This window comes from Protomyctophum bolini (assembly GCF_963924005.1).
Source record: "Protomyctophum bolini genome assembly, chromosome: 24".
Lineage (NCBI taxonomy): Eukaryota > Metazoa > Chordata > Actinopteri > Myctophiformes > Myctophidae > Protomyctophum > Protomyctophum bolini.
In genome coordinates, this window is record NC_137885.1 from 15,460,576 (window position 1) to 15,472,681 (window position 12,106).

The window sequence follows — 12,106 nt, forward strand, 5'->3', positions numbered from 1 at the left end:
AACTCGCTGTGAGATGGCCACAGCATATCAAATAAAATTCTGATACTTATTGACAAATAAGTAATACAAATTTTCTATAACTTTTTTTAAAGGCATATTTTCAAACAAGAGCCATGGCCTCATACTGAACCCAACTATAAAACAAATTCAGCAAACAAAATGTAAAAACAAACACTTGATGCATTAAACGTTAATGCATTAAAAAATTGACAAATGGCTACGTTAAACTAGCAGGAGAGTGGCAATCTATTCCCACTCATCATATTCATTCTGGGAAGCTGCTGGCTGGCTGGATGCAGAGTTAGCTCCCCCCTGAGGGCAAAAACAGAAGCCATGTTGTCAAGCTTAGGTTTGCTATATTGCACTTGCCTCCAGACAATGGGTTTGTTTGGATATAATGAATATGTGAGTGCACATATCCAAACGCACCCTATATGCACAAAGATGTGTGTTCTATATATGTTGCTATTCTATTGCTGCACCCCATTTGGTGCACATACTTTTTGTACAGTTCATATGTTTGATTGTTGTCTGTATACTGAACGTTCACATGGACCACCATAGAAACAAGCCTTTGGCTTTTGTGATTAACCCATTTGGCTTTGGTATAAATATTCAATCAAAAAGTATATTCTGTTAGCATGTGATGTCATTTTAACTGCTCATTTGAATTTCCATTTGTTCCAATTTCTGACGTGTTTTTATACATACTTTACTCACATCAGAAATATCCAATATCTTTCCACACCAGCATACAGTCTGTTCCTGTCCTGACTAATATAGGTTCTGGCCACATGTAAATGACCTCTGCAAATGTATAGTCTCTTCATGTGCTAAATAAAGTTCATAACATGCTGCGACACTACCATATACTGTCTTCATCAGGATAATTCTACCTTCCTAGAGTCTGTGGAAGCAAAGGTTCCTGGGTTGAAGCCTGTAGATCCACCGCCGCCCATCGCTGAATCCTCAAGCCATTTAGGCACCGCCTGCTGAGCCTATCGATCAGTCAAAAGAAACAGGAACCATTAGAGCTGTATTTTTAAGGCATTGTCAGAGCATGTTGAGGAGTCAGGTAACCTACAATATACAATATTGATAAACACGCAGTGATCACCGATTAAACTAATACCTAACCACTGTCCACCGACACTATAATTTAATCACAAAGCAAAGCAGGCACAATTTTCAGTAGAATGGGTGATACTATACCATGAATTTGCATGGGATCGGTTACTTAAAACAGAGTTTGGACCCTCCACCCAGTCACATCTTCAGTCTACATCCACCTTGAGCAGAGCACACAGAATAGTGCTTCATTCATCATTATCAAACAATTCCGCTTGCTTATTTATTTGAGACAACAGTTTTCATACATTTTCACCATGGACCAGTGTTCCAAGTTCTCACAGAATGCTCGCACATTTCACAAAAGTTCCACCACCAGATAGATACATACCTGCTCTATCTGGTGGGGCAGTGTGTGGGAATCACTACAAAAAGATGGCAAGAGGGAATCCAGTTTTCTGTTTCATTTGATTGTCATGTTCTCAGTATTAAATTCCATTCAAGGCATTTATGAAACTGTAGATGTTCTTTACTTTCTGCCGTTTTATATATATATAAGCGTATGACTTGTGTTCAGTGACACATCCTGACCTACACAATGTACCAGCTATCCACTGTCTGCCAAGCACGCGTTGTTCAAAGCAAGTTGCTGCAGGGCTCACTTCTAAAACGTAGACTGAGAAGTTGAGAACGGGTGTCATAATGTCATGCAATACATTTAGGCTCAAGCATACAAACCAGACTAACCACACTAGAAACACTCAACACATTTATTCACATTATGGGAAAAAAAGGATTGAGCACAAACATTGCATTGAATACTTTGTTCAGGCCTGACAGACATCTTTAAAAAGTGTTTGCCTCTTCCAAAACTTCAGTGAGCTTGTTATTGGCACGACTCAGAATTTGTTCTGTGTCCTTTTGAACTGGGTTTATAAGCTCCCTATTCTTTGTACGTAATGATTTGTGTATTTTCTGTCTGTTCTCTCTCCCTGGTCGTTCTCACATAGAGTGAGAAACAGGTTTCACACATCATTCCTCTTCAGGGATGGTATGGCCAGGATGTACCTGGATGCAAACAAGTTGCCCTGTATTGCTCCTGTGACATCAGGGGAGACTGACAAAGGAGAATCGGCCATCCGTAAATAATGCATCATGTCCATCAGCATGCAGAGCTGGAAGGACCTAATTGATGCTTTTGAGATCACGGCGGCCATGGTCCCCAGCAAATAATAATAATAAAAATAAAGTATTCAATCGTCCAAATAACTATTGATAGCCGCCCCCAGCAGGCTCAACATTAAATAACCAAAAGATAATACAGATAACCAAACTTCAATCTTTTTTAACACAAAGTAGCCACAGGCTCATACGAAATCTTATTCAAACTAAAACAAAATGAAATAAAGAAAACCAAAAAGAACAGCACACTTCATGCATTAAAACACCCGCATGCAAGTTTTAAGACAAAATAAAACATAACATAAAAAAAACTGCAAGAAACTCTTGTGGCGATTTATTCCCACTCATCATCTCCTCCATTCTGGGCAGCTGTTTGTGGCTGGCTGTCAGTGGGGAAAGCTCCCCCCTGAGGGTAAATAAAAGAAGCCAAGTTAGAACATTGACAGTCAAATACAGAGGAAACGCTCAAGTTTGCTTTGTTTCACTTTGCCATGTAGTATTTGGTCCACGTGTGCATGACATCTGCAAATGTATATACTCTGTGTGTGCTTAATAAAACCCAGAATATGTCGTCATCTTGTTCTGACCTTGTTCTTGCTTACAGATGGGAAATTATGGCGAGCCACCACCTCACTAGCCCTAAAAGGTCACATTGAGTGTTTACTTAATTCATGACAATTACCTTCCTAGAGTCTGTGGAAGCAAATCCTCCTGAGCTGAAGGATGAAGAACCAGTGGCGCCCATCGCTGAATCCTCAAGCCATTTAGGCACCACCTGCTGAGCCTGTAAATCACAGTCAAACCAATAGGAACCATTAGGGCTGGACATGGTGCTTTTTAAAGCATTCAGAGTGGCGTGCAGAGTAATCAGATCACCTACACTAGAGAGAATTTTAACAAGGTCGCGAGCCATTTGGTTGTCGTTTTCAGGATCATAGAAGGAAATGGCTTTCCCAGTGTTGCCACAACGACCGGTCCTCCCGATGCGGTGGACATATTCGTCAATGGCTTTGGGGAGGTCATAGTTGACCACGTGCTGCACATCGCGTATGTCCAGACCTCTTGCAGCCACAGAGGTAGCCACCAGGACGGGACATTTTCCAGAGCGGAAGTCGTGTAGCGCCTGCTCTCGCTCACGCTGCTCACGGTCGCTGTCGAGACAATAAAGTTAAAATGCTGCTCCATTTGAACGCATACTGGCTATAAAAACGTTTTTTTTAACAAGCTCCTACTTACCCATGGATACTAGTAGTAGCAACCTTCTCCTGACAAAGGAACGTTGCAATGAAATCAGCTTGTCTCTTTGTCTCCACGAACACCATCGTACGCTCAGATCCTGCATGAAACAACAAAACAAAAACTTGAAACAATTGTCGTTTATTTTTCAAGCCTATTCAGGTTGTTAATAGCAGAGGTTGGAGACGTTACCAGTGGTCTTTAGGACGTCAAGAAGTTGATCTCTCTTGGAGAACTTGGTGACCTCAATCAACTTCTGTTCCACATCACTGCAAGCTCCGCCCACCACACCCACAGCCAGGAACAAGTAGTCAGTCTTGAGGAACTCAGAGGCCAGCCTGTAAAAAACACCATGCAGAGAAATGGATCAGTATTGAGGAGTTTCACATAAAAACAACCTATAGAAGATATATAACGCAGTGTACCTTTGGATTGCCTCAGGGAAGGTGGCACTGAACATCAGGGTCTGACGCTCTTCTTTTGGTGGTATACCAGGAGAGCCCACCAACTTGCGCATGTCAGGCTCAAAGCCCATGTCCAACATCCTGTCTGCTTCATCCAACACCAGGTAACGCACCTTACTGAGACCCACCTAAAGGGTACATCATTATAGAAAGAATAAACTTATGAAATCCATCTCTTTAACAGTCAGTAGAAATAAAATGCAATGCATCTCAACAGATCCAAGCCTTGAACTAAGAAACCGGAAAGGTTCACTACCATCAAAAAATGACTGGTGAGACCTTAATTACCTTTCCTCTTTGAATCATATCCAACATCCTTCCTGGAGTCCCACACAACACGTTGCATCCCCTGCAGATGTCTCTGATTTGGTGTCCAGTTGCGATTCCACCATACACCACAACAGGACGCACACATGTCCTACACAGGTCAGATGAAAAGAAATGTGTCTATTCATGTACATGGTGTGTTTCATTGGCCTCTGGCCAGTGTGAACTTTTACAGACTCAAATTATTACTTTCCCTGTGCTACTACACTAATGAGTCTGACAGCTGTATGATCTAAAGTGATAAGCTATACATGTCACTTCCACTTAATAGTTAGAAACACTAAGGACTGCCTACGTGCCAAAACGCAGCCATTTCTTGTTGGACTGTTGCTGATCTCCATTAAACAGGACGAGAACGTCTTTTGGTGTTTTAAGCATTTTAGAGCTTGTAGATCTGTTAAATGGGAGTCCTCATCTCCTCGGGCCAAATACAGATAATTCTGGGGGTCCTTGACATTAAATAAGTTGAGCACCACTGACATAGAAACATTGCTTCTAATAGGATTTAGAAGCAATTTTTTTAGAATCGGCTTCAGGTCTAAATGGGTTAAAAGACTCCTGAAACTTAACGGAGCATGCAGATAATACTTTTCTATCCAACTATTGTGACAATACACACCCATGGGCGAACTTCCTGGCCTCCATGTAGATCTGATTGATCAGTTCTCTGGTTGGGGCAACGATCACGACCTCAGGTTCCTGCAGCTCACTGAACTGACTTGCTGCCACTCCGTCTGCCATCAGCTTCTGGAGCATTGGCAGCAGGAAGGCAGCCTGTAGGGAGGAAAACAGAGAACCAAGCTCACATCCACTACACCCATATGTAGTGGTTCATTACACCACTTGATGTATTTTTAATCTGAACAATGTGTCCTGTCCTGAACCATAAGTCATTTTAGATGAAAGCATCAGCTGAATCTCACCGTTTTGCCTGACCCAGTCTGGGCACAGGCCATGAGGTCTCTGCCCGCAGCGATAATAGGGATGCCATGCTTCTGCACTGGAGTTGGCTTCACATAGCCGGATTTGCTCACGTTCCTTTTCAGGGACTCGCAGAATTGTGCCTCCTCGAAAGTCTGAAAATGGAGACAAACAGGGTTTCATTGCTGTCCAAGAAAACTACTCACGACTACTGAACTGATGAGAACACTGGTAACAGATCATTACCATGATGGCCTTTGGTGGGTTGCTGCCACTAACATCCACCATGATCTGATCATACTTGTCAAAGTTAATGCCAGATTCGTAGTGGGAAAAAATGGATTCTTCATCCTCAGGGAGGGCTTCAGGAATATAGGTCACCGGCTTTCCTAGGGAAAGGGATAAGGTAAAGGTGGTTTAGTTAGAATGACTTTTGGACAAGTATACAAGAAATGTATCACAATGCATTTATTTGAATTACTTACTCTCTTCACCTCCATCTTCAGTGTTTTCTGTTGAACCTGTTACAGGTCAAATATATATTTTTAGCATGTGTACCCAATGCAAGCTGAAGCTAACCAACTCAAACATGGAACCTTATCCACACAAATTACCTTTAGAAAAGACTTCTTCATCTTTGCCACGATATCCTGCAACATTACACAAGAAGGATCAGTTGACATTCACTCATGAACATGACTTATTGACATTAATTCACTTTACAATTATGAATCATGATAAATTTACCTCCTCCAGAACCTTCTCTTTCACCTTCTGTTCCACCTAAAAAGACATGTCATGTCATTACACTTACATCAAATTTTTGCAGTTACACTAACATAGAATTACTTCAGGAATACATTTAAATTATTTCTCTCCTTTTCAGGCAAGTAGAGTACAGTTAAAGTACAAAGAGAAGATTGATGGCAGTGAGCAAACATTGCAGCTGCCTGTTTGCTAGTCGATAGTCAACCATTCCACAACGATCCGCCTCCATAAACTCCTGCACAGGAAGCGCTCATCCGTTCGTAATTTCAGGTCACGAAAATGTTTTTAAATATCTTTTGACATATATTTTTGAATTTCCATTTCTGCTAAGAAGCAAGATATAGGCTTCAACTAATTTAAATACAGGATTTATTTATGCAGCTGCAATTATGAATTGAAGTGGCGCAGGTGGGACATCTGAAGCATTTGTCAGTCTGTCTCAAGTCTAGCGAGTCAGTTGTGCAGGTGCAATACACCACGATTAATGTAAGACACTTCAGGACTGTCTTTTTTCCACAGTCAATTTTGACATGTTGGGATTCTACAAGCTTGTTGTGGAATTTTCCAGATAGAGCTGACTTTAACAAACTTTATTATTATTTATTATTACCAGAGAACTTAAGTTGGATTTTTTATACCTTGACGGAAGCCACCTCTGCCTCCACCTCCAAACCCTGGGAAGAAAAAATAATACAATCAGTTTAATAGCAAATCATTTATGGACAATCCAGTGGCCCAGTTCATCTAGTTTAATCCACTTCTCTCCTTCGTTACCTTCTGTAGATCCTCTATTATCTCCATCACTTCGACCTCCTCTGCTGCCTCCTGTCAAGTACAAATATTACCGTCATAAGCTGTAAGAACCCGATACATATTATTTTACTGTGTATACTAAACTTATTCCTTGCTTTATATTTCCTTTCAATTTTCAATGTCTATTTTTGGTTGTGGCTCTTTTGGAGCGGGACATTTGAGAGGTGGGAGGGGTGACATAAGAACCACTGATTTCAATGGCTGTCTTGTTAAAGCATGTTTTCACATGGATTTCTTTCAATAAGCTACTTCACCAGAATGAATAATATGTAGATCAGCCACAGCCCGTCTCACCTCTGCCTCCTCGTCCTCTTCTCTCTCCTCCTTCACTGTTCCAGCTGCTGCCGCCTCCTCCACTGTTCCAGCTGCTACCTGCTTCATCTAAAACACAATACACAACTCAGACATAGTATAATATAAACATGTACATTTGAGTGCCAACAGTCAACACCAATAATACTACTAGTACTTACCATTCCCCTTATCATCAGCTCCTGCAAAATAAGGTCAAAGGTTTAGCTATATTTAAGCTATCAATGTCACTGACACATGTACAGTATGGTAGGGCTTCATGAGACTTGAAAATAGAATTCCAGAATAATGTAATCTTGATTAATTTATACATTGCATACATTACAAGCATGTATAAGGGTTTAATGGTTTGAGTAAAACTACCGGTACAATTAGTTAATGTTACTGTATGGTGAAAGCAGAGCTGTTTTGACAGGCTTGCACATAAAAATGTATGTTTACTTGATTCATTCTGAAATGCACCTTTCTCTTTTGCATTCATGCGTGCATGAAGAGTTTTCTGCCTTTGGCAGTATCAAGTGAAGATGGATGGGGAGACATACGCAGCAAAGGTCGTCATGAACGGGACTCGAACACATGACGCCCTGGCAGGCCAGAGCCCATGTAGCATGAGCCTGGGCCACTTGGCCAGCGGGCATCCCTTGGTAACTGTCTTTACTTATCATGCGCAGTAATATCGATAGTATACCACAGATTTGTATGCAGCCCAAATGTGTTCTTACCCGAGTCGCTCCTAAATCCTCCTCCTCGTCCTCCTCTGCCTCTTCCTCCACGACCTGTATAAAACACAGGCAACCTCAATTTGGTAAATGACATCTAATGCTGGATGTTTATTGTTGTGTTTAAGTTATTAACCCATTCTGACCTGAGCTCAGATTCTAAAAATGTCTGTTTGAAAATGAGTTTTCGGAAAAAGCCATGTTTCTATGTCAGTCGCAAGTTCGCAACGCAATTAACTTGCCCCTTGAGACAGTAGTTCAATGGTTTTGAAATGTGGGACCCCCGCATCTTGCATTTACCATAAAGTCAGAGCAAAGTGTAAGACATTCAACTACCAAAGCAATTGAGCCGATTCAGACATCATGCAACTATTATCAGGCCCAGTAACAGTACAAATTTAAGGAATCATATTTCCCATAACATACACTTACCTCTGTCATTGTCATCCCCTCCTCCAAATCCTCCTTTCCAGGAGCTCCCTAAAAGACACATACATACATCACAGTCACCCTTATGAACATAATTCAACTGATAACAATATTAATTGTCTGTTGAGCCCACTGTTACATACATAAAGGTACACCATCAAGTCACTGGTAGCAATGTTCTTTACTTTACTTTAAACAGTATATGGCAATATACTGTAAATGAGTGTTAAAGCAAAGGGTTCATTTTCAGTCATAGTTAAAAGAACAGTCAGGATTTTGCTGTGTAGCTAGCTATGCATAAACCCACCACTGCTTGAAGCCTGGCTGGTGACTGCACCACCGGTGCTGGTTCCCTGTAAACATGGACACATTAAACGTGTTATGAGTTATGACTTCAACAGTCTCTCAATGTTTCAAACAGGTCAGTTAAATTCCCTCTCTGAAGTTACCTCTTCCTCCCATTCGTCGGCCATGGTTGTCAAGGTAGTATGTAGCCTATAATAAATAAATAAAAAGGCAATCTTTAAGGCAAACATGTAAAGTGAATTCATAGAGCATAATGTCTAACATTTAAATGTCAAGAACGTCCACATTGATATTAGGCAGTGGCCCCGCCAATTGAAACGATTTTAGTACCAGATGCACCCATAAGAACATTTTATTGTTGTATTGTAGAATTCTACTGTCTGTGGGGAGATAAGTGGAACCTATTATCTTAGTCTTTTTTTAATACATTATCTCACTGGGTTAACTTATAACTGGTGAAATAGTGGAAATGTGGAATTCAACTTGATAGTTTTGCTCAGGGCCCACATGTAACTTCCTCAAGGGGTCCCCTGGATTAACTAATTTTGAATACATGATGTTTCACAACTGTTTATTACAATTCACAACATCAACTCAAGTTAGAAGACAAAAAGACGACTTTGCATGTCGTTGAGCTTTAAGTGTCATTTTATTTGAATTTCAGATCAAGGAGTTAAAACAGTGGTCATGTTAATATAACTTAGTTCAGTTCGTTGTCCCTTCTAGTTGATTGAATACTTTTAAGTTTGCAAATAAAAAATAAAGTACAGAGGTACAGTTTCATACAAAAGTATGCTAAAACGTCGATAAACCAAGAAAGCGTTAGGCTATGGCTTGTTTCCAACTTTCCATTGGGGACGTCCCGTGTCATTTTATCGATATACTATGCAAAAAAGTTGGACGCAGTCACCCTCGAAGCATGCATTTATTGAACATAAACCAAACTAAATACTTTTTTATTAGGGTAAAAGTCGTGTAAAAGTCACCACACGTGGTGCGTTGTCTCATTCACTCACTCAATGATTACCCTACCGCGGTTCGTCGAAACCACGTTGGTTAGCTCCTCTCGGGACCCTCGCCCTCGGTTATACCTTTTCTGTATTTTGGACGGCGTTACCGAGAGCCCCGAAAGGGGCTACCACGTTGGTTTGTGTTTAATATAGGCCTAAATCCATCCACATCGTATCATGACGAAGGGTTCCGGCTTTTAAACTTTGAACGTGCCGTGGTCATGGAACCTCTAAACATCGCCTCGCCTTACACATTATTATAATGTTAACTCTCATGTATACATTCAGGTTTATTTATATTAAAAGTCGTGTTGCAGGCGGCCGACATTCTGCCTTCCATGGTGCGGCCTCTTTAGTCTATCATGACATCAATCAACTTATACATTCACGTCCAAACAGTCAAACTTAGCACTAAAACCCTGCTGTTTGTAACTACAGTAAATATTTCGACACCAAGTCACGCATATTATAACACATACATTTACATGAATACATTTTGCTCTTCGTCTTTTCGCCGACCTTACCTCTTCAAAGTTGAGAAGAAAAAGGATGATTAATGCACGATTGCACGTGTGCGTACCGAGCAGAGGAGATGATTGACAGGCTGATTGACCTGTGACAGGTAGCACAGAGCCTTTAGACCCGCCCTGCCACGCCCCTAAAATCGCGGCGATAAGACTCCCATACCCCGGCCGGTGGGTCGCACCCTGATTGGTTAGAACGTCGCCAGGCAACGGTTGGTTTCGTTTTGTTTGTGAAGGGGGCGGGTGGAGGTCGGGGGTTTGAGGAGTTCGCTGTCGCCAGGGTAGCGAATGGAGTTATTGGAGTATAATGTATAGGTGTAGCCGTGTAGGTAGGTAGGTGTACCATCATGTTTCTGAACTTTCATCTGTTCTGAGGAATGCACTGGACACTGGAGCTTCTAGATTATCTTGCTAGGATGAGGATCATGAGGATGATCATCCCGGACCCGAAATCCCGATGAGTTTCTCGGCATCTGGCAGGGTGAACTGTTAATCTGAGTTCCGTGCGCGCGCGCACACACACACACACACACACACACACACTGCCCTGGGCTCTAGCAGCTGAGCTGAACCAAAGTAAATGCAGATTGTGGTTTTGATTATTCAGAGGAAGATGCCTAATGTAAATTATGTAGTGTTGGGTGGAAAGTTGTTTCATAGACTGAAATCACTGTGGTTATGGTTAAACATCGGTATCTGTTCAGTGTTTCCCATTGGAAATACGGTAATATTCTTTAGCAGCAGTTGGAATATTCTTTAGCAGCACTTTACTCCCCCTAGTGTCACAAGGTAGGTAGAAGGCATTGTGACCAGCTTGGAGGAGGATGGATGTGTGAAACTGGAGTCATTAAAGTGAGGGGAGGAAAGTTGTAGCATGAGAAATAAATAATGCTCTCATTACATCGCCAAAATACTAGTGTAAAATATAATATAAACCTTCCTTTCAAAATGTAATTGTTTTTGTGGTAGCTGAAGCAAATGTGCTGCCTTGAAGACTAGGAGGGGCAAGTACAGGAGTCAACCCACAGAGCCTAGTCCTTCCATGACCAGATTGAGATTCAATGTATTGTCAATGTACAGTACAAGTACAGTACAGCAAGTATTTTCGCAGCTCACCAAAGAGCAATTTGGTCATGGACCTCCATCTCAAAAAATATTTTGTGCCAGGGACCTCCACAGGCAAAAAGTGAAAAATGTTTGCTTGAAAAAAATATAGCCCTATACTTTTCTAAAATAGCAGATGAAATACAGCTATGACCTCGTATATCTGCTATTTTCAAATAGCAAGTATAACATAATATGGTAATATGGTGACCCCTACCCCCCAAAGACCCTAATATACACCGTCTTCCTTCAGCTAGTTCTGCGTCTACTGGTGTGAGTAGATTGAGTTGATGTCTCCTATTTGAGCTGATAGGAGAGCCCTTCAGTACTGTTCAGAATGAAAGAAAAAGAAAAAAAAACTCTAAACAAAGGACATTTATTAAATGCAGTATATTGTATAATTAAATATTCAATTATTTCCTTTCCACAGAATCAAAGGTTTTATGCTCATGATTCACCAGGATGGCTTGATTCTAGGCTTAAAATAATTAATGAATTTAATCCATTTATTGTCAATGGGAATTGTGTAGGACAAAAATACAGATTTGCTCAGACACATGAGGTAAATTCTCCATTCACTGTCAATGGCATTTAATGTTTGTTAGGACGAAAATCTACACTAGCTGAATATACGAGGCCCTCCTACACTAGTTGAATATAAGAGGGGCTAGCGCCCCTCAAAAAGGACAGAAAAGTGAAGAGGCAAATGGCGATTGGCCGGAATGTGATGATGTATGACATCACGACAAGAGCACCCCTCACTTCACACGGTTGTGCTTTTTTTGATTTACCGAGCCGTAATCTTCCAGAAAATAAAAAAAGAACGAATAGCCTTTTTTCCCCCAAGATTACAGAAACTGGAGAATGAACCGCCATTACATGTATGAACACAAATGTAGCCACTACCGGATGACTTCCAACTT

At 41.1% G+C, this 12,106-nt stretch overlaps 1 protein-coding gene across 1 annotated transcript; it reads right to left on the bottom strand.

The window, feature by feature from the left end:
• Positions 1–246: 246 nt before the first annotated feature.
• On the bottom strand, positions 247–8,712 carry LOC308311789 (putative ATP-dependent RNA helicase DDX4; the record flags this gene model as incomplete). Its single annotated transcript, XM_080758567.1, has 19 exons — positions 247–312; positions 897–998; positions 3,131–3,401; positions 3,487–3,586; positions 3,679–3,824; positions 3,912–4,078; positions 4,239–4,368; positions 4,897–5,051; positions 5,201–5,353; positions 5,445–5,587; positions 5,680–5,719; positions 5,813–5,848; positions 5,946–5,981; positions 6,605–6,640; positions 6,741–6,791; positions 7,074–7,160; positions 7,814–7,867; positions 8,243–8,290; positions 8,689–8,712. The coding sequence occupies 19 exons, from the start codon at positions 8,710–8,712 to the stop codon at positions 247–249; spliced, it is 1,845 nt and encodes a 614-aa protein (XP_080614693.1).
• Positions 8,713–12,106: the final 3,394 nt, after the last annotated feature.